Source organism: Saccostrea cucullata, unplaced genomic scaffold, assembly GCF_032062105.1.
Source record: "Saccostrea cucullata isolate Sc308-1 unplaced genomic scaffold, CSIRO_AGI_Scuc_v1 ctg4500, whole genome shotgun sequence".
NCBI lineage: Eukaryota > Metazoa > Mollusca > Bivalvia > Ostreida > Ostreidae > Saccostrea > Saccostrea cuccullata.
Window position 1 is genome coordinate 1 of NW_026931033.1, and position 26,104 is coordinate 26,104.

General features: G+C 34.3%; 2 protein-coding genes across 2 annotated transcripts; both read left to right on the forward strand.

The window, feature by feature from the left end:
* Positions 1-4,667: 4,667 nt before the first annotated feature.
* On the forward strand, positions 4,668-7,439 carry LOC134231131 (protein C12orf4 homolog; the record flags this gene model as incomplete). The annotated part of the gene is made up of 6 exons (XM_062713050.1): positions 4,668-4,773; positions 5,074-5,158; positions 5,572-5,693; positions 6,339-6,542; positions 6,784-7,010; positions 7,274-7,439. Coding segments are annotated over 6 exons (891 nt in total), but the record flags the coding sequence as incomplete, so codon positions are not given.
* Positions 7,440-18,284: 10,845 nt separating this feature from the next.
* On the forward strand, positions 18,285-24,577 carry LOC134231130 (uncharacterized). The gene is made up of 3 exons (XM_062713049.1): positions 18,285-18,296; positions 19,608-20,828; positions 23,879-24,577. The coding sequence occupies exons 1-3, from the start codon at positions 18,285-18,287 to the stop codon at positions 24,566-24,568; spliced, it is 1,923 nt and encodes a 640-aa protein (XP_062569033.1). The 3' UTR covers positions 24,569-24,577.
* Positions 24,578-26,104: the final 1,527 nt, after the last annotated feature.

Sequence of the window (26,104 nt, forward strand, 5' to 3'; positions counted from 1 at the left end):
TGAAAAACCTCTCCCAAAGGATGATTAAGCTATTGAAAAAAGGAGGGTTTGGGAAGAAAGTGTGACAGACGGAGGGGGGGAGGAGGACATGAGTAAAACCAATATACCCGAACTTTCTTTTGAAAGTGCAAAAGAAGGGCTAAGTCCCTTCACGGGGGAGATAATTAAGAAAAGACAAAAATAGGGTGGGGTCATTAAAATCTTCTTCTCAGGAACCACTAAGCAAGGAAAGCTGAAACTTATGTGGAAGCATCCTGGGATAGTGTAGTTCTAAATTGTTCAAAACATGACCCCCCGGGGGGTTGGGGGGACCACAATGGAGAATCAAAGTTTAACACAGATTAATTGGAGAAATCTTTGAAAATCTTCTTCTCAAGAACCACGGGCCAGAAAAGTGAAACTTATATGGAAGCATCCTGGGGTAGCGTAGATTCTAAATTGTTCAAAACATGCCCCCGGGGGGTTGGGCGGGGCCCAATGGGGGAAACAAAGTTTTACATAGAAATATATAGGAGAAATCTTTGAAAATTTTTTCTCAAAAACCACTAAAAAGGTTTTGTGGAAGCATCCTGGGTATGTAAATTCTAAGTTGTTCAAACATGACCCCCGGGGGTTGGGCGGGGCCACAATGGAATAAATTTTACAAAGAAATATATAGGTAAAAAAAAGCTTCTTCTCAAGAACCACTGGGCCAGAAAAGCTGAAATTTATGTGGAAATCCCGGGGTAGTGTAAAATTTTTTGTTCAAATCATGACCCCCCTTTTGGGGGGGGCCACAATGGAATAAATTTTCAAAGAAATATATAGGTAAAATCTTTAAAGCTTCTTTTCAAGAACCACTGGGTCAGAAAAGCTGAAACTTATTCGGAAGCATCCTGGGACAGTGTAGATTCTAAATTGTTCAAATCATGACCCAAAGGGGAGGGCGCGGCCACAATGGGGAAAACAAAGTATTACATAGAAATATAAAGGAAAAGTCATTGCAAATCTTCTTCTCAAGAACCACTGGGCCAGAAAAGCTGAAACTTTTGTGAAAATATCCTCAGGTAGTGTATATTCTAAATAAATCAAATCATGACCCCCCAGGGGGAGGGGGGGCCACAATGGGAAATCAAAGTATTACAAAGAAATATTTAGGAAAAGTCTTTAAAAATTTTTCTCAAGAACCACGGGCCCCAAAGAAAAGCTGAAACTTGTGGAAGCATCCTGGGATGGTGAAATTTTTCAAATTGTCTAAACTATGATGGTCCCGGGGTGTGGTAAAAAAGTATGTATTACAAGGGAAAAATCTAGAAAAGAACAGAATGGTAAAACATTTTCAGGGGGAGCGATGTGGCCCATGGGCCTTTTGTTCAAAATGCTACTCCTCCTATAGTTTTGGTCTGATTTTAATATAAGGAAAAAGTAAAAATTCCCCATAGATACATAATTCTGTTATCGGTTTTTGATTTCGTTGAACAGTGTTGCCTGGTTTTAAAATAGAAATTTCTGTGAAAAACATTAAAAAATGCTACTTCTTCTACAGTTTTGGTCATTTCAATATAACTTGGCACAAAAGGTAATTTACTAAAAATACATAAATCTGCATATAGATTTTCGATTTTGAAGAATGGTGAAGTTGCAATTATTTAAAAATAGAAATTTCCTTGAAAATGAAAAAACGTAAAATTACTTTTGGGGTATAATATTTTCCTTTTGCTAAACAGACAAATGAAGGCCTAAACTTTTTTTACTTGATAAATTTGTTCCCCCCTTTGTTTTTTTTTGTGTTTTATCCCTCATAAAGACCCATTGATGTAAATATGTAACGCATTAGATCTAGTGAAATTTTTCCGTATTTTATTGATTTGATTTGAGTTTTTTTTTTGATACAAATGTGATTTTTTTTAAATGGGCTTTCCGATTCAAAAGGACAGTTTACTCTTTTTTTGAAAATCGTTGATTAGACACAGTAACTGAAAACAAGAGCTTTTTCATAAATGGAAAACCAGGATGACCCGCCCTTTTAAATATAAATGTTTCATAGTGGATGATCCCGGTGAAAACCCTGTTGTAATCAAGATTTTTCTTTTCCAATTATGATTACTTTTTATCCCCCTGCAAAGGTTGGGGGGGGGGGAGTATATAGGAATCACCTTGTCTGTCTTTTGTCCGTCTTTTGGGTGAAATCTTCCGGTCCATATTTTTCAGAGGGACATTAGAATCTACTACTCCACACTAAGATTGCCCATGACCCAAGGGTGTGTCATGCCCTTTTGACCCAAGGTCATGTGTGGAAGTTCAAGGTCACTGGAAAAAAAAATTTCATAATTCGTGTCCGGTCCATTTTCTTTCTTATGGATAAATTTGGGAAAAGGTTTTAAAAAGTTGGTTTTCCAAGGGTGTGCCATGACCTTGACCTAAGGTCATTTGGAGAAGTTCAAGGTCACTGGAAAAAAAATTTTCCCCAAAATTCATGTTTGATACATGTTTTTTATGGATAAATTTGGGTAGGTTCTCATTTCACACAATAACTACCCATGACCCAAGGATGTGTCATAACCCCCCAAGGTCTTTTGGAGAAGTTAAGGTCACTGTTAGAAAAAATTCATAATTTGTGTTTGATATATATCTTTATTATGGAAAAACTCCCTTCCGGGGGTTTTCCGTTTAAAACATTTAGTTTAAAATTAATACTTTAAAAAAACAAAAATCTTCATATTTTTATTTATACGCATAAGTCATACATTTTTTTTTTTTTCATTCCCAGTGTAATTTTATAACAATGACCCTAAAAAACCGTGTAATTAATTCAACATTGACTTTAACATCCTTTTAATAAAATACAATGGGCATGCAAAATCTGTGAAATAAAGTTATTTCACACATTAAAGGAAAAAATATCCAGGGAAAAACTTAGGGGGGACAGCATTTTTTCCCTTAAATCATGGGGATGTTGAAGTTCATGATAAAAGTGGATCAATGAACAGTAGGCGTTTTTTGAAAGGCCCCAGTTCCCCGAACTAAACACGAGGACTAATATGAAAAAAGTTTTTAAGATACACAGTCAGAAGTGACCTAAAGGAGCCCCCAGGGGGTGAAATGGAAATTTTTGGGGGAGGCGAAGACTAGTCCCAATACGGATTTCCCTTTCACACCCTTTTTGTATTAAATTCCCCTTTAAAAACGGTTGTATTGTTAAGACCTCTTTGAAATATTGAAAATGTATGTGTTTGTTATCAACAATCAAAATAAAATAAAACAAGAATTTTTAAAATTCCCGTAAAAATTACTACCTACACAATCCGTTTCTTTGCCGCCAATATTTACAGTAACAACGTTTCGATCGAAATCTTGTGCTCAATTTTCATATTACTCCTTGACGGCGACATATATTTTAGGGCGTTTTTGATTAGCTTTTTTCGAATCAGTAATCTACAAAAAGAAGGTATGGTTTTAGCTTTATTGCGCCCAAAAAATTAAAAGACATCAAAAAGTTTTGAAACTGTCTTAAGTATTAGTTCTGATTTTTATTCTTGAACCATTAATTATTTTTTTTAATTAATTCTGTATTGTATGTACAATTTTAAAAACAAATTTGCATGTATGAAGCCAAAAAACTAGGTGGCCTACTTTCTGAAGAAAAGTTGAAGTGTCTAAAATGCTATGAAAATATCCTTATTTCCTCATGAGACATAATAAGAATAAGGTTAATTGCCCAAAGTGCATGGCTGGAAATTTGATGTGTGCATTTTTAAAATAGATATTTCAGATTTTCCAGGAAAATGTGCATCTTTACAAAAACCTTGTATAAAATCGTGCCGTCAAAAAGATAATACGAATATGTTTATATTAGCATATCCCCTTTTGAAATCTAGGTCAAGTGGTCAGGAAAACCCAAGAGTATGTTAACTTCCCCTTGTTCAAAACGTTTTCCTGCTTCCATGTAGCTATTACTTTTATTACATCCCTCAGTACTTCTGGTGTTCATGTCAGAGAGTTTTTGGGGGGAAGTCATGGGACGTTTCCCGTCAGAGGTCACGATCGCCTGACACGCCTAATGATGGTAGATAGCATGATCGAGGGATGTCATGAAGTAGCTATTTATATTTTAAATTGGAAATGCCGAAAATAAATGATCATATTTGCAGTGATCTATGTTGAGGGTAACTTGATGCAGAAAATGATTCTATTTGTATACTGATTACTGTCAAACTGTGTTATCTTGAACTCAGTAGGACCAAGAAATGACTTCCAGATATCCGAGTATTGAGGATAGCAGAGATATAAAGTGGTAAAAGAATGAGGGTTACAGGTCTTTCAAATCACTAAATTGACATATCCATGGTATTCAAGATGTCAGAGTTCAAGATGCCAATTAAAGCTCAAATGTATATAGTGCAAATTTAAAAAAAAGAAGTTCATTTAAAAAATCAATACAATTCAATCCTTAATGGAAAATTAGTAAAAAAAATATTAAGGTACACTGACCTTCTAATAAGAGAGGTAACTCTAACTGAGATATAGGACTATTCCTTTATAATATTGCCAAGTTTACAGGCCATTTCTGTCACATTCCTGTCTGTGATGAACCTTACAGATGAATATTTTCCATTATGCCCTGAAACATAGTATGTTCAGTGTTCAAATTTAAGAAAGAGGTATTCTATTGATTTTTTTATTTCTTTTCTAGGAACAGAGTGCGGGCCCTTAGCAGTAGTCTTCCCGAAGCAGCAGAGAATGAAAGGGGAGCAAACTCTATCAGAATGGAAGAGAGCTTCACAATTCACCTTGGTATGAGGTCCAAAAATAATCACTCCAAGCCAAGAATGATTTAAAAGGAATGAGAATTTTATTGTGTCAGGGAATTATAAAATAAAACAACCCAGTAGATGGTTTGGGGAAATTATGTCGAATCAAACTGCCTTAAATTTTGTTTACAATGAAATGTAATCATTCTTTAAAGGTTTGTACAAATTGCTGAATTATATAATGCAGCACCTGTGACCACCTGCATAACATGCACATTTTTTTGGATCATCAATTCTTCAAATTTTTTTGTATTCAAAGAAAAACACCATCTTGCCTTAACAGGTGCACAGATGAAAACGACGCACAACTTACGATTGCTATGTACAGATGTCCTTGACCTTTGCCGACACAAAGCACACACTGTAGGGTAAGTCAATGTGTCTCTCATTAATTATATGCATGTTTGTATCGAATTATGATTATGTGTTTAAATTTGAAGACTTTTCATATGCAATTAATGTTCATTGTCATATTTCTGCAAGAAACTGGAACTGGAATCTTCTTTTTGATGACTATAAAAAAATGGAACTATTTTCTAAAATTACGTATTACATGTATCTGATTATAAGAAAATTAAATAAATGTGATGCTACAAATTTCTTTAGAATCAGTTATTAGAAAATTTATAATTTTGATTATCATAGAGACAGTGACAGTTGAAAATGTGTAAAATGTCATCATTTTGTGCAACTTTTGGTTACTCTGAATTTTAGTTGGTTAACGAGATTGCAGATACTCAAACCATGCAAATGCTGTAGAAGTTTCTTGATATTTTTCCAGGGGTATGTTGATTCCACAACCACAAAGATTACAGACGGCCATGTCACTGTATTCCAATGATCTCTGTGCAATGATAATGATGGTGGACAATCGTCTGAATTCATATACAGGGCTCAAAAGAGGTTAAAAGTTAATACTGTGAAATCACTTATTTTTGTGGAGTTTAATTTTTGTTGTTTTCAAGGTATGTAGAGACACAAACATTTATGAACATCACGAAATGTAAAATTTCATATGCATTACTACATACATTCCGCAACCACGAAATCAAATCACCACGAACCAATATTTTTTCTTCAAACCTTGAAAATTTGACTCCATGAAAAAAAATGTGATTTTACAGTACACGGTATTTCATCTTCCCCATGTAAATTTTCATGATTCCTAAAAATAATTTAAAATTAATAGTCGGCCTTGACAATAGTTATACAGGTACCAGTGAATATGTCATCCATCTTTGCTAGCCAAGTGTCTGATTCATATCCCCTCATCTCTCCCTTGGAGTAGACAAGGGGACACAAATTGGACACTGGCTAATGAAGATTCATGCCTCCTGAGAATGAAAGAGTGTTGCTGAAACATACTGAGCAAGATTTATGTCATGATAATGTGAAACACTTTTGGCACGACACTGAAGAAAAAAAAGATTTTCTGTTTTTACTCACTGAAACAATATTGCAAGGATGTACATTATTGAAATACAAATGAACTAACACTTGTAGTATCAAGCTAGAATTATGAAAAGAGAGATAACTTGTTTTTTCCAGAATTTGCCAGAGTTTGTGAACAGTCAACAGATTTCCACTTTCCGGATCTCGAACAACAGTTTGCAATAATAGAACAGGAGCTTGCACTAGCCAGTGAGTATCGCCAGCAAAACAAACATACAGATGATGCAGACAAAGCCAGCCTCAAGAGCAGTAGCAGCACATCTAGTGAGGTCAGGGTCAACAAAAGGTTTTTTAATAAAAGTTTTAAAATTTGAATTTTCTACAATGTTGCAACCTTTATCTCTGTATTGACAACCAAAGAAAGTATCTTATTACAATATATACTCCAATTAATTCCTCAAAAAATTGCTATGAGAAATTTTTTCCTTCAAAATATTTTGAAGTCCCAATAAAGACCAGCTTTTTCGAAAAACAGGAGAAAAATAATGAAAGCCTTTTATGCTTTACGTTATTATTTATTTATTTAAGCATTCGGGCAAAGGGAGGACTTCTGGGAATTTGACCAAACATTCCAATTTATCTGAAGTCCATGTTGTGTTTCATCTGGTGGCAGACGACGGGAAAAAAGCCTCAGAGAGCGTCAAGTCGTCGGACATTTCGTCTCGTCACCCTGTCATACTCAGTATCAGGAACATTATCAAGCTCTGCTTCCGTTACGATATCAACACCCTGACCATACCTCTTCTTCTTTCAAATGAAATGACAGAGGTTAGTCCCTGTACTGAAATTTTCTTTTATTCCCTCACAACGAAGTTGGAAGGGATATACTAATGCGCTTGTGTTTGTGGGTGGGTTAGTTTGTCCTTTTTATGAAACTGAAGTGACATAATTTGCATCAGGATGATCAATGTTGAATGCACCTTTGAATGCTTCCTTTCTAAACATGCTCTTTGCGAGGGGATGCTCCATTGTAGTGCTGTTGTTAAAAAATTTGGATTGTCTGTTGAACTTTTCATGTTTTACTGATTTAGGAGATGACCATCCCCTGGTGTCAGAAGAGAGTGGAGCTCATGTTTAAGTGTGTCAAGGGCTTCATGATGGAGATGGCAGCCTATGGTGGATACAAGTCTCGTAACATTCAGTTCCTTGTCCCCCCAGTATGTTATCATTCTGAATAAGATTTTGAGCTAATTTGATGAAATACTGTAAAACGAAAATATTTGGTGCACTACTAATTTTAGCCCCTTTGGTGCAAGAGCCCCTGAAGCTAAAATTTATTGTGCGCTAACGGATTTCTAAATTTCATTTTTTGTGTATGATCAAAGCATTCATGCACATAAGTACATGTACATGTAAACCGGAAAGCAGGATTATGTAATGCCGAAGGGTTGTTGAATTTTATATACACACTAGCATGAATGATTGAGAAGGTTCTGCCAAATCATAATTTAATTAAACTATTATTAGTTGTAATCCAATACTTTTCATTAGCACCTCCAAAGTTTGGCTTCTCAGTGTGTCAATCATCTATCGCCTCGAGGTAAACAATGCAACCAAGCATGGCGATTGAGCTTGTAGACAATACATGGTTATAATTACCATTTACAGGTATCCAAGTAACTTTCTTTCAATAAATCCATTGTTTTAATATGAATAAAATGCGTAAATACTCCACATTTGCTTTTTTTTGAAAAAAATTTAATAAAATTGACATTGTGCCACGTCAATGTGATTTCAACACCACAGTAAAGTTGACAAAAGTTTACTTATACGGAAGTGCCATTGTGTTTCCGTGCTTGACTAACCAAAAAGTCAAATATGGGCGTGGATAAAAAAAAATCAGATCACATTTATATATTTTAATGACAAGTGCAAGCGCTAAAATTTATTTGCGCCAATGTATTCCCAATTGCGTTTGCGCTAAAATACGTATGCGCCAAATTTTCTCGTTTTACAGTATGATAAATGCTGTAAATGCTATTCTTTGCATTTTCCTAAACTTTGTAAATCTTCAAATTCCATGTGCTCGGACTACGGTACCATTATGTATGTTTCATATCATATTTTGTCGTCTATAAATTTGATCTATACATATAATTATATTTTTTTTTTATGCAATTCACTTAACTAGATGACACAGAGAATTTTTTTCATTGTGTAAAATGTTATCTTCTTGCCGTAGTCATGTTAGTCATAAGTATACCCTGTTTGTATATTTTTTCTCCTTTTTTGTATATTCTTTCTATGGAGAGCCACACCTGTTATTAATTTTTCATATTTTGTTTATGACAGCTTTTTACCATATCCATAGTATCTTGCTGCTAAATGAAAGAATTAGTGTGGAGGAGCAGAGAAAACGGCACCTCAACATGTTCAAGGTCAAGCAGGTAAAATGCTCCAAAAAAAAAAGATGGTGAAAAAAAATCATTAGTCCCAAATTTACACGCTTTGAAATCTGTAGCTCGCTGGCCTGAAATTATAGATAATTATCTGTATTACCCAGATTTGAAAAAATGGCATATCTTTTGTAGTCATCTGTAAATTTTTAATTAAGCAAAATTGAGCTGTGTTTCCTCTAGGTCAAATGATAATTTTAAAATCAATAGGTCAAATGATAATTTTAAAATCAACTCAGATTTTGTTTTTACTATTTAATATATGCAATTGCATAAATCCTGAAGCACATATATAATATGTATATATAGGCAAATGAGTATTTATTTTTATGTTTATTGTAGAAATTAGGAGCTAGGTGTGCTTCTCCAGAGCTGAAAACTTCTTGGCATGAAGAGAAGAAGCAAGAAAAAGCAGTTTTAAATATTGATTACGTCTTCATAGTACAAAAAATGATTCTAAAGATAATACTATCTATGAAATTAGAAAGCTGAAGTTGCGTTCTGATGAATGTGAGAATGTCTTCAAAGAACAGGACACCAAAAGTGCCATTCTCAAATCAAAGCACTCTAAAAGGCAGAGCATAAGAAGAACTAGGACAAATAAAGAATCTAAAAGAGTCAAACCTATGGATGTATTAATTGAACAGAGATGGGCTATTAGAGATGAAATATCTGAGTTGCTACTGTTTTGCACAAATTCAATGTTAGATAAGAAAAATATACCTAGTGTTGTATTTTTGACAGTGAAAGTTTTTTCTTATGCTTGATTACAGATTAAAACTGTTATGTATTTTATTGTTTAAACATTTATTGGTTTGTTGTGTAATCTGCAATCACATACATTTTAATGTTGATTTATATATCACATATATGTACAAGTCTAACTTAAATAATAAGTGCATGGACATTATTGTGGAAAAAATAAGACAATCATGATCAAGGGTAGTCTGAAAGAGCTTTGCTGGCAGTAAGTTGCAGATCTTGATACCCAAGTAAGAGAAAGGTGGCGTCTCTGACCGATCCTTTTGCTGTTGCTTGTGGGCGAGTGAGGCTTCTCTGTCAGTGGCTTAGTGAGTCATAGATGTAAAAAATAGAATAGGCAAATGAGGTAGAGACATTTCTGAGTAAAAAAGGGGTGAATTGTGATTTTAATAAATATTACAATTGATATTGCAAGAGTAATGAGAATTGCAAGAGTAAAATATTAATTTGTTTCCTTCCATTTGAAGTAAGATAGTTTATGAATTATGAGTTATGGAATTGTAATTAAGGCTTAAAAAATTGTTAAAAATATACTTTTACATATGTTTATACAGGACTTCTATATATGTGCATGTTTCAGAGCTCATTTTTGATATTTTAAAGCAAGTTGAAAATATCACTATTGAAATGTTTTGCATTCCAATGTAACGTTGATTTAATGAGGATATGTTATATTACAATCATCAAGCAATAAACCTAGCAGTTGGAACAGAAATGAGCTACATGTATTGTAAACAAATTTAAGCTGCTATTGTTTTGTGTAATTGTGATACTTTTTCCTTAATTTGAATTGACATAACCAAATGATATAAAGGGTTTTTTGGGGTCTTGTATTTTTCACAGTCAACATTAAGTATTTTTCAAGTTGAACTTGGATAATTAGTGCATGGACATCTATTGTGGAAATACTTGGGAAACAATATAAGGGTGGTCTAAAAGAGCTTTGCTGGCAGTAAGTTGCAGATCTTGATACCCAAGCAAGAGAAAGGTGGTGTCTCTGACCGATCCTTTTGCTGTTGCTTGTGGGCGAGTGAGGCTTCTCTGTTAGTGGCTTAGTGTGTCTTATTAAAATGTACATGTAAAAAGAATGGACAACTTTTATTGGCAACTTTTATTCTTTTTATGCAAAGTATGATATAATTTATTGGGGGAAATTGAAAAGCCATTTACAACCCATGCAGAAGTTTTAATAGGGGCAGTTTCAGTCAGATTTTGCAGTCTTTTGGAGTCCAGAATGACTACATTTTTTACCTGTTGTGTTTTGATTTATTGCGGATTTGAATTTAACATACAATACTATTCTTATATTATTTATAATTACTTCAGTATATTACTTACTACTAGTATGTAGAAATTTACTCCATTATAATTGAGCTACAATCATGATTGTAAATTTTTAAATTCTGACTTTTAGGCTTAAATTTGAAATATTTTGTACTTTGTTAGAACTCATTTTTTGTACACTATTGAGATAACATCTAATAAAATTGAATGAGAAATGGATTTGTGTAAGATTGTAAAATACTTGCCAAAAAACCCACAATTGTAAACCATACAAATCATTGATGGAATAAATGTAAAATAAAAATATTATCCAATAATATAATAATGTTAAATTTCATCAAATACAACCTTAAATCTTAATTATATGGGAAGGTTTAATCCGTAAGTTTTCATCACATATACAAGAGATTTAATATTAGTTTATGAAAGAATAAAATTTGTACGTATTAGTAAGTTTACAATTCTCCGTATATAACTTAATTTTTGGAAGTATTATAAAGTAAAGTGTGAATTTAACAATAAATAATGAGGTAAAGATCTACGTTAAATTTTATTAAACGAACAAATTTAATGTGACCGTAAAACTTAATTTTATGGCCATGTTTAATAATAATTATACGTTTTGTATATTAAAGGTATAATAATTGTTTACGGCAGACTAAAATCCGAACGTATTAGTAAGTTTACAATTTTCCAAACTTTATTAAATTTGTTCTTTTAATTTTTCATTAAACTCGTATTAAATGCTAATTATTTTCTAACATTTACGATCCCACAATATGTTATAATATGCATTTAAACATTAAATAATCGCAGCATTTAAATCACATTTAAGGTAAAATTAAACCCGACTTTTCATGCAGTGCAAGTTGTGATGGATTCGTTAAATCAGAATTTTCAAACTAAAATAAATAATATTTTGTAAGACCTCCTGTATACCAAGAAACAACAAGATTTATAAAAAGTAACAATTTATCTACATATGTACAATAAACATGAAAACGGCCAAAAGTTCAATCATGATCATCACGGGACGAATTCACACTTCACACACCACGTCCATGGTCCACCATATTGCCTCTGTGGTCCACCATAGTGTCCCGTCCGGTCCACCATATCCAAGTAGCCTTACCACGTAAATAAATCCTCCCGTCCCAATAAAGCTAATATACAATTTTGGTCACCTACAATTTTCATAGGGTTTTCTTATCAAATATTCAAGACACATATCTGTTCAATATACTAGATTTTCCACACAAATAACAAAAGAAAACATGTATTTTTGCCGTTTAACAAGTAAATGAATTAGAGCGTAAATATATACATTCTCGCTATATTGCTAACAGTTTTACATAAAATATTGCTTTTTAAAGCTAACAACAAAAATATTGTAAAGTATAAAAACTTACTGAGCTGTGGCATTTTACACATTAAAATTATACTGTCGGCCCCCAGGTCTTGCTCTCAACGCCGCTACAAAACATCCCTGAATCCCAAGATCACACAGCAGGGGAAACAGCTAGAACACACCCAAGTTCACACAGCATGGGTTATATAAAAGGCACACACCCAAGATCACTAAGCATGGGTAAAGTATCACTCACGGCGTCCAGACCTCATCTGACAAATACTAGCCAACACCCAGTATAAATAACTGACCAAACTACTCAAACGGGTTCGACGAGTATACGTTGATAAAAATAGCAACAAGTACAACCCAGTGACCAATAGTGCGTAAATGAAATAAACGATAACTCCTACTGCCCAAATAAAGATAACTCTTACCAATACCTGTACAATAAGCTAATAAAAAACATTGACACAATGTCACTTGTGACAATACCTCCCTTCTTAAGACACAAAATGCAATTTTGTGACAAAAATGGAAAACTATGTACACAACAAAGTCTTTATGAACACGAACTTACTCAGGAACAACACGACTGAGAAAATCAGCTCCAATATTATCTACACCTCTAATAACCTCAGTCCTAAAGTTGAACGCTTGTAGAAAAAGAGACCATCTCATCAATCTGCCGTTTGAAGCTTTAGTCTTTTGTAAATGAAGTAGTGGTCTATGATCTGTCTCCACAACAAACGCTCTTCCATACAAGTAAGACTGAAATTTCTGTATAGCCCATACGACTGCAAGACACTCTTTCTCCACCACCGAATAACGTTGTTCTCTGTCTAGCAGCTTCCGGCTTGCGTACGCAACATGAAATGTACGTCCATCATGCTTTTGCATCAGTACTGCACCAACTCCATGATTAGATGCATCAGTTCTTAAGATGAATGGCTTTGTCAAATCTGGTAATCTGAGAATTGGACTATAGAGCATCATGGATTTTAAACTCTTAAATGAATTATCATGTTCTTGTTTCCAGTCAAATTTGTTTGGAACACCTTTCTTGGTTAAATCAGTTAAAGGAGCAGCAATGGTGGAAAAGTTTGGCACAAATTTTCTGTAATAGCCAATCAAACCAAGGAAAGATCTAACCTGCTTCTTTGTCTCTGGCCTTGGTGCTTCTTGTATAGCTCTCAGCTTCTTGTTAGTTGGCTGTAAGGTACCTCCTCCAATAACATGACCCAAGTACTCTAGTCTCGTCTGCGCTAGCTCACATTTTGATGGTTTTGCTGTAAATTGTGCTCTCTGTAGTCTCTTCAGCACTTTTCTTAGTTCTGTAATATGTTCTTCAAAAGTTTCTGTATGAATGAGAATGTCATCAACAAAACTATCAGTATGCTCTTAACCTTTTAGAATTTTCCGCATGAATCTATTAAAAGTAGCTGGGCTGTTCTTCATACCGAAGGGCATTACTTTAAACCTGTACAAACCATCTGGTGTTAAAAATGATGTTAAGTCTCTGTCTTCTTCTCTCATTGGAATCTGCCAATATCCCTTACATAAATCAAGTTTAGAAAAGAAACAACTGTTACTAATTTTAGTCATGATTTCATCTGGATCTGGCATAGGTTCTGGATCAAAAATCGTTACCTTGTTCAAGTTACGAAAATCCACACATATTCTCTGGCTACCATCGGACTTCTTTGCCACGACAATCGAACTAGCATACGGTGATTCTGATGGTTCGATGATATCCATGTCAATCATATGCTGTATTTCTTTTCGGACTGCACTTCTGACTGCATACGGTATCTGATATGGTCTGTTTCTAATTGGTTCTTTGGTAGTGAGATGAACTTCATGCTGGATAACATTCGTTCTACCAGGTAGATCTGTTAAAACTTCCTGAAATTCATGTAAAACATCATTTATGTTTTCAAGCTGATCTAATGACAGTGAATGATTTACCTTGACATCTGTGAATGATTCTGTTGCTTTCATTGGAAGAAGATGTAACAAATGTTCATTACTTGAGTCCTCTGTTTCCTCCGATTCCAAAACAACACAAGATGCTAAAGTTGTGGCGAGTCTGTATTCCTTTCCTCTCGAACATTGTATTTCTTCACCAAATTTGCATGAAACAAACGAATATGTCCATTCATATCTATCTGGTAATTAGTTTGTCCTTTTCTATCAACTACTTTGAAAGGTCCTTTCCACTGCATTAAAAGTTTGTTATGGTCTGTTGGAAGCAAAAGAAGAACAAAATCACCAACCTTAAATGATCTCGGCTTTGTCCTTTTATCATAATGTTTCTTGTGATGTTCTTTGGACTTCTGAAGTTCTCTCTGAGCCAGCTCACACGTTCTTGCCAATCGCTCCTTCAGGTCAAGCACATACTGGTAAGTAGTTTTCACTTCCGGGTCCTTCTCTTCCTTTGTCCACAGTTCCTTCAAAACTACCATAGGTCCCCTAACATTACGTGCATAAACTAGATCAAATGGAGAAAATTTAGTACTTTCTTGTGGAACTTCTCGATAGGCAAATAACAATGCTGGTAAATATCTATCCCAGTCTTTTGGTCTTTCAGAACTCATTTTCCTTAACATTGACTTCAAAGTACCATTGAACTTTTCTACTAGTCCATTACATGCTGGATGGTATGGAGTTGTTACTAATTGCTTAAATGATAAAAGTCGACCCACCTCTTTCATGATGTTGGAGGTAAATTGCGTACCCATGTCCGACAGAAATTCTTTTGGAATGCCAACTCTGCTGAATATCTCTACCAACGCTTCTGCCACCGTCTCTGTATCGATGTTCTTCAATGCAACCGCCTCTGGATACTAAATACTGTAATCTACAACAGTCAAAATATATCTATTGCCTTTGTCAGTATTTGGAGAAAGCGGTCCTACCAAATCTACGGCTATTCGCTCAAATGGTGTATCAATAAGTGGCATTTTCTCCAACGGCACCTTCGTCACTCTTCCCTTAGGAAATGTTCTTTGGCATATGTCACATGATTGGCAATATCTCGTTACATCACCCTGGATTCCAGGCCAATAGAAATTCGACATGATGCGGTCTAGAGTCTTCTTTGTACCAAGATGTCCGCCTAAGATACTGTCATGCGCAATCTTCATAACTTTCTGTCGCAAAGGTTTTGGAACAACAAGTTGTTTATACAGTTTTTCATCACTAACCTTTCTTGAATGATAATGTCTGTACAACAGTCCTTTCTCAACACTAAACCATGTCTCTATATTTTCACCAATATTCTTCTTTCTGCCTGTCGCTGCATGCTCACGATACACTTTCAAGGAAGAATCATCCATCTGAAGTTGTTTCATCTGATCAATTGTCATATCAGTATCCACTAAATCTGTAACTTTTAGCTTTTTCATACCTTTGTCTTCTTTTTTCTTTTGATTCCTTGTCTGTACTGCTTGAAGAACTTGACTACACTCTTCTCTTTCGTCCTTTCTACACCACTGTGGATCAGGATCCGTCTGATTTCTGGCACCATCGATGTTACCTATGATAAGATCGTAAACAGGTTCTTTCATACATAAAGCATTGATATTACCTGTGAAGTAGGGAGTGTCGACATAGATAGAAGCTTCCTCTACTGTTCGAACTGTGCCGTCTATCAAAACACATTTCTGCACTTGTCCAGTCAGTTGATCATCTGTAACTAAATCTCTCTTCACGACAACACCACTACAACCCGAGTCTCTTAACACTTTAACAAAGTTTTCACCGACATAACCCATAGCAACGGGCATCGTTTTACAAACCTTACAGACGCCTCCAATAACTGGTAATACGTGTCCACATGCAAGTTTAACAAGTCCGTCTGTGACACAACACTGCAACAGTTTATGTTGGGGGATGCATGCTGATCCTATGTGAGGCTGATTTTTATGTGATATGGCGTTATCCATCTTGACTACAGCAGAATTCTGTAAGTTGGAACTAGAATTGTCATTAGATTTCATGCAATTCAACTCACAGTTATGTTGACTCTGTAACATCGCAGCCTTGTGAGTATTGTGCGAAGTAGGTACTGCTCGAGGAATCTTCTGCTTGGAGAAACAGTTTCTTGCCAAATGTCCACTTTTCCCACAGATGTAACATTTTCGTTCACCTTTCTGCTGTAGTGATCCTTGGTACGTCTGTTGCTTTTGAATGGATCCACTGCTGTTACTCTGAACGTTGAAAGTGCTTGATGATTGCTTCTGAAAAACTTGTAAGTCTTTAGTGAATGAAGTATAACCATGAGCTTCAATAAATTGGTCTGCGAGATTTGACATTTCTTCTACGGTTTTTGTATGTCTTTCTTTAAGATACGTTCCCAACTGCTTACTACAACTGTTCAAAAACTGTTCTCTTAAACACAAATCTTTAAGACCGTCATATGTTTTAGGACTATCTGCTAAAGACAACCATTTCTCTACATAATTGTTCAGCCTAGCAAAGAATTGTGAAGGATTCTCACCCTGTTCTGGTCTGCTGGAACGGAACTTGACACGAAAACCTTCTTCTGTCAGTTGAAAACGCCTCAACAACGATTGCTTCAAGGAACCATAGTTCAAAGCCTCTGAAACTGGAAGTCTAGAATAAACCTCAAGAGCATTACCTTTCAGGAGAGCACTTAGATTAATCGCCATGAAGACTGTTCCCACTTAGCACATGAAGCAAACCTTTCGAATCTCTGTAAATATGAATCAATACAATCTTTAGATTCATCAAATGGAGGTAACTTTGGCAACTTAGCAAGTGATTGAGAAGCAAGACCCAATGGACCTACAGATAGTTCTCCAGCTTTTAATTTTTGTAATTCAGTTTCTTTCTTAAGTTTTTCTAATTCAATTTTGCTCTCAATCTTTCTCGCTTCTCTCTCTGCTGCCCTTTCCGCCCTTTCAAAATATTCTCTCTCTTTTCTGTCAACAAACTCTTGTAACTCAGTTCCTTGCAAACCTAACTTTTCTCCTAATTGTAAATACTCCATGGTTACAATATGCAACACAACAACAAACGACAAATTTGAAAATAAGAAAATGACAAAATGCATATGAAAAAAAAATAGTTTGTACAAAACCTGCGAGAAAAAAAAAATCAAACAATTGAAATAATATTTCAACCAAAGCTTTTTCTACAAAACGTGTAAATATTGCAGGTATACTTGGTAACAGGAAGTCTATCCCACCGCTGCCACCAAAAATGTCACAACTGACCTCAAGTTGTGATGGATTCGTTAAATCAGAATTTTCAAACTAAAATAAATAATATTTTGTAAGACCTCCTGTATACCAAGAAACAACAAGATTTATAAAAAGTAACAATTTATCTACATATGTACAATAAACATGAAAACGGCCAAAAGTTCAATCATGATCATCACGGGACGAATTCACACTTCACACACCACGTCCATGGTCCACCATATTGCCTCTGTGGTCCACCATAGTGTCCCGTCCGGTCCACCATATCCAAGTAGCCTTACCACGTAAATAAATCCTCCCGTCCCAATAAAGCTAATATACAATTTTGGTCACCTACAATTTTCATAGGGTTTTCTTATCAAATATTCAAGACACATATCTGTTCAATATACTAGATTTTCCACACAAATAACAAAAGAAAACATGTATTTTTGCCGTTTAACAAGTAAATGAATTAGAGCGTAAATATATACATTCTCGCTATATTGCTAACAGTTTTACATAAAATATTGCTTTTTAAAGCTAACAACAAAAATATTGTAAAGTATAAAAACTTACTGAGCTGTGGCATTTTACACATTAAAATTATACTGTCGGCCCCCAGGTCTTGCTCTCAACGCCGCTACAAAACATCCCTGAATCCCAAGATCACACAGCAGGGGAAACAGCTAGAACACACCCAAGTTCACACAGCATGGGTTATATAAAAGGCACACACCCAAGATCACTAAGCATGGGTAAAGTATCATTCACGGCGTCCAGACCTCATCTGACAAATACTAACCAACACCCAGTATAAATAAATGACCAAACTACTCAAACGGGTTCGACGAGTATACGTTGATAAAAATAGCAACAAGTACAACCCAGTGACCAATAGTGCGTAAATGAAATAAACGATAACTCCTACTGCCCAAATAAAGATAACTCTTACCAATACCTGTACAATAAGCTAATAAAAAACATTGACACAATGTCACTTGTGACAAAGATGTTGAAAAAAAAAAATCATAAAACTGTAAATATGTGGTTCAAGGTGGATTCAAGCCATGTCTCTATAAAAAGTAAAATCATCAAAGAGGGGGTTGTCTAACCATGCAATTATTAACCACGTTGTCATAATTAAGGCTTTTTAGCTCACCTGAGCCGAAGGCTCAATTGAGCTTTTCTGATCACATTTTGTCCGTCGTCGGTCCGTCTGTAAACTTTTCACATTTTCGACTTCTTCTCAAGAATCAATGGGCCAATTTTAACCAAACTTGGCACAAAGTATCCTTACGTAAAGGGGTTTCAATATTGTTCAAATGAAAGACCACACCCTTATATAAGGGGAGAAGAAATAGTGTAAATTGATGGCATCATTTTAAAATCTTCTTCTCAATAGCCACTATGCCAGGAAAGATGAAACTTATAAAGAATTATCCTCAGGTAGTGTAGATTCATATTTATTCAAATCAATACCCCTGCGGACAGGGCGAGCCACAATGGCCAAAGTTTTACATAGAAATATATGGGGAAATTCTTTAAAAATCTTTTTCTAAATAATAGCAAAGGCGTGAATGATAATATTTATATGGAACCTTGACCTCAGGGAATGGACATTCAATTTTGTTCAAATCAAATCTGGGGTAGGGCGGGGCCACAACATGGAATCCAAGTTTTACATAGAAACATGTAGAAAAATCTTTTAAAATGTTTTCAAGAATAGCAAAGTCATGATTAGTCCTATTCATATGGAAGCATTCTCAGGTAGTGTAGATTCAATTTTGTTCAGTGTAAGTTCAAATGTAAAGGGCAATAAAGCCACAGGTAGTCAAAGAAATATGCAAGCATCCTTAGTAAGTGTATATTCAGGTTTGTTCAAATCATACCCTCTCAGTTTTTAAGGATTGGTTGGGACTACTATTGGGTTTAAACATTTCAAAAATAAATTGATTTCTGCTATTTTTTCCTAGCCACATTGCTCAGATGAGCGATGTGGCCCATGGGCCTCTTGTTAGTGTTTTTATTGTGGATTAAACATCTCTCAAACAGATTTTATGTTTTTAAAGTGTTCTGTATCAGAACACATTCTATACACATATCATACGAAAGTTATATAAAAATCTTTTCATTCAAAGAAGCTATCTTTTGACTGCTTTACATCCAAAGTGACAAAATATACTATAAGGGATACCAAATCTACAGTTTTATCTGTAATCAATTAGATTTTGTACCAATTTTACTACTGGGATTCTTGTAACTCCAGATTTTTCAAAGATCACACATAATATAGCATTATATTATGATTTTAGCGCACAATTCTGTTCTTAAAATATTTTCATGTTTGCTTTGTTTTTATCTTTAGGAAATAAAAAAGTATCTTAGGGAGTTCTGGAATGCTGTTCCAGACGAGGAGAGAGATTGGTTAAGTGAGTCTCTGAATGATCGGGAATATGCAGTCGGTTTAAAGAAACTTAATGATAATACCAAGGAAAACCTGGAGTCAATGAAAAAATCCATTGTAGAACTATTTACAGATGAGGTCAATACAAAGACTGAGATACCTTCATCATGGGCTTTAATGGAGCAGTTATTATATGAAGGGGCCTGGAAGGTTTTGACCCTGAGTGAAATCTGGAAGCTCAACTCATCTCTTCCTCAGGAATACCAAATCAAAAGTGATGAAGAAATGTCAAACTTTTTAAAATGTTTCCATGACAGTGGCCTTCTTTTGAATTTTGAAGAAGTGGAATTGAGGGAACATGTTATACTAGATATTCAGTGGTTTGCCAATGCTTTCAGTAAAATAATTGCTGATGAAAACCACATCAATAAAGATTGTCAAACAAAATTAATCAAAGAGTGGAAATCCTTCAACAAAACAGGGGAACTTAAAGAAACAGTTATAGATGCTTTGTGGAAAGATGAACCCTCTTACTTGAAACATAAAAATGAAATTATGCCATACATGGAGAAACTTCAAATGCTGGTACATTTGAATGCATCTGAGGCTGTATCAGAATGTGGCATGTCATGGTATGTCCCATGTATGAACAAAAAGCAGTTTAAAGCTGACTTCAGTGAAGATAAGTGGGAATGCTCATCCATTTTGTGCTATCGATTCAGTTCCTTTGCTATGTTTGTGTTCTACAGACTGGTCGCATACTGCATAAGTTCTCTAAGATGGAGTGTTGCAAAAGATGAAGATAATGAAGGAAGTCCATGTCTTTATCAAACAGCGGCAGTGTTTGATCACAATGAACACACTGTTGTTGTTGGCATATGTAATGACGATATTCAGTTGCAAGTGCTGAGAATCAAATCATTGACCATAGACAAAGAAGTATCATATGAAATTGGAAACTCCATTGAAAAAGGAATAGGAAAATTGACAGAAACATTTATTGGCACAAAGATATTCCTCAGAGGATTCAAATGTCAAAACATTATTTGTAATGAGAATGATCTTTCTTTTACACTTTCAAGTGAGCTGTCCAAAATCAAGGCAAAAGAAATTCAGTGCAAGTGTCAACTTCGGGAGAAACATGTGATAAATGTACAAAAGACACAGGGATTCTGGGAAAAGGTAACAGTTATTAATCTTTATACTCCCTGTAAAACAATCGAAAAATCGATTTTTAGGACTTACATTGTCTGCCTGTCTGTTGGTATATATGTCCAGCCAATAACTTTGTAGGAAAAAAACACTTGCACATTTATTGTTTACAAGCTGAGGAATCATACTGATTTTGACCATATAAAAGATCAATGAATGAAACAAATATTAAAGAGAGAGACATTTGAAGTTTATATTTTACACAGAGCATTCTATCAGGAATGTCTTGATCTAAATGTAAGGCCAATTGCTTAAGTTCAAGATCACTTTCAGAAATAATTTTTTAAAATAAAATCAGTATAACCATATCTTGTCAAATGGACCATTATTTGACTCAAAGATTTCTTACGACCCAAGAATGTGTCATGATTTGAACTTATCTAAGATAGTATGATGTCAACCAGAAAAAATAATTGGAAACTCAAAATGAAATGAAAAAATGTAGTTAGGTATATCTGTATAAATAATTGGAAACTCAAAATGGAATGAAGAAATGTAGTTAGGTATATCTGTATACTTCAAACTAATGTTGCTTATAATCTCAAAATGTGTCATGACCTTGATCAAAGCACCAAGTTTCTTTTAGACCAGTGCAGAGTAGATGAACTGTATTGCAAAAGGTTAATGGATTTTTAATCTTTTACCAAAATTGTGCAATTAACTATCCATTGTCTCGTGGCTCGGGTACCAGGGTTTTAGAAGCTCTGATGAGTACATTATGTTTCTCTCTAGATAAATCTTTCATTTCACTGTATTCCTAATTTTCCAAATTGATGTGATGTCACCAACTCAATAATATCTAATGGTAAATTAAAATTGTTTTTATCCTAATTTTCCTTTCTTGACCTACAACAGGGCCCTTTTTTATAATCACCTTGGAAAACAAACTGTACTTGCATTAGGGTTTAGCTTTGCTTAATATATGGGGAATCATCTTATAAATTTTAATCTTGGTTTACAATGTTTTTTCCTAAATTGGCTCCATTAGATGAACTAAGATTGATTTTGCTTCAGACAAAGTTGGCTATCTCCAGCACTTAGTTTCGAGGTTAAGATTGGTTCATTATAATAGCTATGGTTTTTTTTTTATTTTATTTTTTTAAACACAATTCATTTCATACAGAATATCCATAATTAGTTATTCTTACATAATTGTGTATTTTTACATATATGAGACAGAGAGAGAGAGAGAGAGAGAGAGAGAGAGAGAGAGAGAGAGAGAGAGAGAGAGGAGGGAGGGGGAGCGGGAAGAGAGTGAGAGTAGAGAGTCAGAGCTAGAAAAAGAGTTGGTTCCACCTGTTCCACTGCGTGTCAAATTTTTCTTTTTCACCATTTTTATATGATATATATTTTTGTGTCTGGTAGAATTGATTTAAGTGTGATATTGCAGAGTGCATATTTAGAGGTTTTTCGGTACATCTAGAAGTATAAATATAATAATTTAGCCATAAAACTATCATATTCGCTATTTCATTATTTTTTCCTTTAATGCCTAAAATGAAGTTCTCTTTGGTTATGGGTAACTGGAGATTTCTCTGTTGAAGATGATATTCAAAATTTTCAAGGAATATTTGTACAAAATCACATTCCCATAGGATATGTTCAATTGTCTCTACTTCTCTTTGACAAAAATTACACTGCTTAGACTCTACCTTTCTGATTTTGAATAAAAATGAATTAGTTGCCAATATTTTATTTAGAATTCTGTACTGAAACCACTGGAGTTTGCAGTTTTTTGTAATTTTAAATGGTAATTTATGGATTATTTTGGATTCCTTGTTATCTAATTCAAATAATTCAATCCATTTCTTAAAACCAGCTGACACAGAAGTGTTTTGATTTAATATTTCATAGAATTTTTTTGATTTTTTACATTTTGATACCAGATAACAATTAGATGTAATAAGAAGATTTTCTGATTTTTGTAATTTTTTCTCAAAATTACTCCTGTTTATCCAAGCTTTAATTGCAAGGATTAAACTAGAATATTCTAAAAAATTAATCTTTACATCTGGATAAATATTGCAAAAGCATTCATAGGTATAAAAGGTACCATCTACTCCAATGATATCATTGATATATCTTATATTATTGTCAAAAAGTTTTTTACTATAATAGGTTTTCCCTCCAATATGGATATTAGGGTTATAAAACAATGGACAGTCCACATTTACCTCAGAATTACTACAAATTTTATTCAAATCAATCCAGGACTTGAACACATCAATCCAGAATTTATTTTTTGTGTTTTTTATAAGTTGAGTGTTGTATTCAATTCCACAGGATGTAAATTTATACATGTTCATATTCTTTATGAAATTTTCCCACCCTTTATTAGTATAAACCAGATGTCTAATCCAAAATAATTTCAATGAAGCAATGAAAGAATATAAATTAATCATTTTCAGTCCTCCATCTTCGTAGCTTTTAACAATGACATCTTTCTTAACTCTATGTGTTGAGTTATTCCATAAGAATGAGAAATTTTTTTCCAATTCTTTACAATAAACATTAGATGGATTTGGGATTGACATAAGTAAATGATTCAATATTGGTAAAGCCAAAGTCTTTATAACAGTAATTTTTCCTATTGGTGTTAAAAACCCTTTTCCCCAATGACTAAGAATGGATTTTATTTGTACTAGCTTTGGTTGGTAGTTTATTTCAGGCACTTTTTCCAAGTCAACATCAAAATTTATTCCTAACAAAGTAAATCTAGTAGTTCCCCAATTAAGTTGGTAATTTCGGATTAAAACCTCATCACTGTATTTTTTTGATCCTATCCAGACAGTGTGTGTTGTTGAGTAATTAATACATAGTCCAGACATATTCGAAAAAGTGTTCAAGGTATTCAGTGTTTCTAAAAGAGACTCCTCACTTCCGTCAAGAATAAGGGAAGTATCATCAGCCAGTTGAGATATCTTTTTTTTCCTACATTTCCAATGGTAATACCTTTTATTTTTTTATTTTTCCTAATTTGTATAGCTAAAATCTAATAGCTATGGTTTATTTTGTTTCAGAGAGAGTCGAGCGATTCCAGTACTCTAAAGACCTCTGGACAAAACCTAGAAGGCTGGTCTAGATTTGCAAAACTTGGTATGGCTACAAATGATGTGTTGAATAAAGCATACAGAGATATTCTAGAATCAGAAATTCCTGCATCTGATATTGAGAACAAGGTGGATTTATTATCAAACAAAAAGTTGAAGAGTCTGAATCTAAACGCAAATCAAGAAGATCAATTGAAAAAAGCAAAAATATCAGGATATGAGGAATTTGATATTTCATTAACATACAAGTTGATAAGAAACATTTGTTCAAAGATTCCTAAACCAACAAAAGGAAAATGGGGAGAAGAGCCAGCAGCAGGAGAGGTGAGAGTGGGTGATGATATCGAGAGAATTAGGTCAATACGAAATAAATTGACAGCACATGTCAGTTCAGCCTCCATCTCTCAGACAGAATTCGATGACACCTGGTCGACGATGTCAGATATCTGCAAAAGACTGGAAACGTTTACTGGTAAAAAGTACTTGGATAGTCTTAAAGGGATTCAGAAACTGGCTCTGAAAGAGGAAGGGGAAGATGCAATAAAAGCTATCATAGAAAAGTTTGTCAAGGATCAACACGAACAACATGAACTGTTGAAGACAGTCATGTCAGATGTTCAAGAATTAAAGTCTCAAATGATGACATTAAAACGAGATTGAAGGCTAAAGGCAGCCATTTAGAAATAATTGTTTTTACTCGTAGAAAGTCTGCTGGGATAGTGAATAATAAATTCCGTAACACTTTGTTGAAGATGTCAGAAATCTGCAATGCACTTGCAGGTTTCATTGGTTAAAAGCCTATGGATAAGCTTAATTATAATCATAAACTGGATATAAGGAATTTGATATTTCATTTACATACAAGTTGTTAAGAAACATTTGCTCAAAGTTCCCTTAACTAACAAAAGGAAGGTGGGGAGAAGAGCATGCAGCAGTTGTAGAGGTGACTGTGGGTGATAATATTGAGAGAATCAGGTCAATGCAAAATAAATTGACTGCACACGTGAGTTCAGCCGCCATCTCTCAGACAGAATTTGATGACACCTGGTTAACAATGTCGGATAACTGCCAACGACCGGAAACCTTTACTAGAAAAAAGTACTTGGATAGTCTTAGGGGGATTCAGAAACTGGCTCTAAAAGAGGAGGGGGAAGATGCAATAAAAGCTATCATGGAAAAGTTTGTCAAGGATCAACATGAACTGTTGAAGACAGTCGTGTCAGATGTTCAAGAATTAGAATCTCAAATGATGACATTAAAACGAAATTGAAGACTGGAAGCAACTGTTCAGAAATAATAAATTTTACTCATAGAACGTTAGCAGGAGTAGTAAATAATGAATTCTGTAACACTTGGTTGAAGATATCGGAAATCTGCAATGCACTCGAAAGTTTCATTGGTGAAAAGCCTTAAATAAGTCTCATTATAATCATAAACTGGATATGAGAAATTCTATATTTTATTTACATGTATATACAAATTGTTAAGAAACATTTGTTCAAAGATCCCATTGTCATCAAAAGAAGGTGGGGAGAAGAGCCTGCAGCAGGAGATGTGACAGTGTTTGACGATATCGAGAGAATTAGGTCAATACGAAATAATTCGACTGCAAACGTGAGCTAAGTCTCAACCTTTCAGTGCATAACACTGTGGTCGACAATGCCGAATGTCTGCATTGGAAAATTTCATTGGGAAAAAATACTTTGATACCTTAATACATGTAGCATATATAAACTAACTTTAAAAGATGAAGATGCTATTTCAGCTATTTTAGAAAAGTCAGCAAGGAACAAAATGATATGTTGCAGAAAGTTATGTCAAATATGCAAACCTTAATGTCAGATATACAAAAAGTTAAGTTAAATGTGACTTCAACTTTAAACAATTTAAAATCATCCTTTGTCAATTGTGAAGAAATATGAATATCATCATTTCTTTTATGAAAGAAAAAATTAAGAATCAACAAAGACGGTTTGTTTTCAAAAATGCACCCATATAATGATTCATAGCCCTCCTATCATTATCTATATATGTTTTGTATTAATTTCGGATAACTTTTTTGTTTATAGAACATCTCATCTATAGACAGCCTTCAGAAACCCTCGCAAACGTATATTTTTTGGAGTAAATAGGATTTGCTTCCCTTCTGACTTTAAATGACGCAGATGGATGTCTCCAATTTATAATTTTGATGTT

Bases quoted from the DNA above. Each gene is read 5' to 3' on its own strand.
- LOC134231130 (XM_062713049.1), top strand. The intron at 20,829-23,878 runs GTAACAGTTATT...ATTTTGTTTCAG, and splicing joins CACAGGGATTCTGGGAAAAG to AGAGAGTCGAGCGATTCCAG.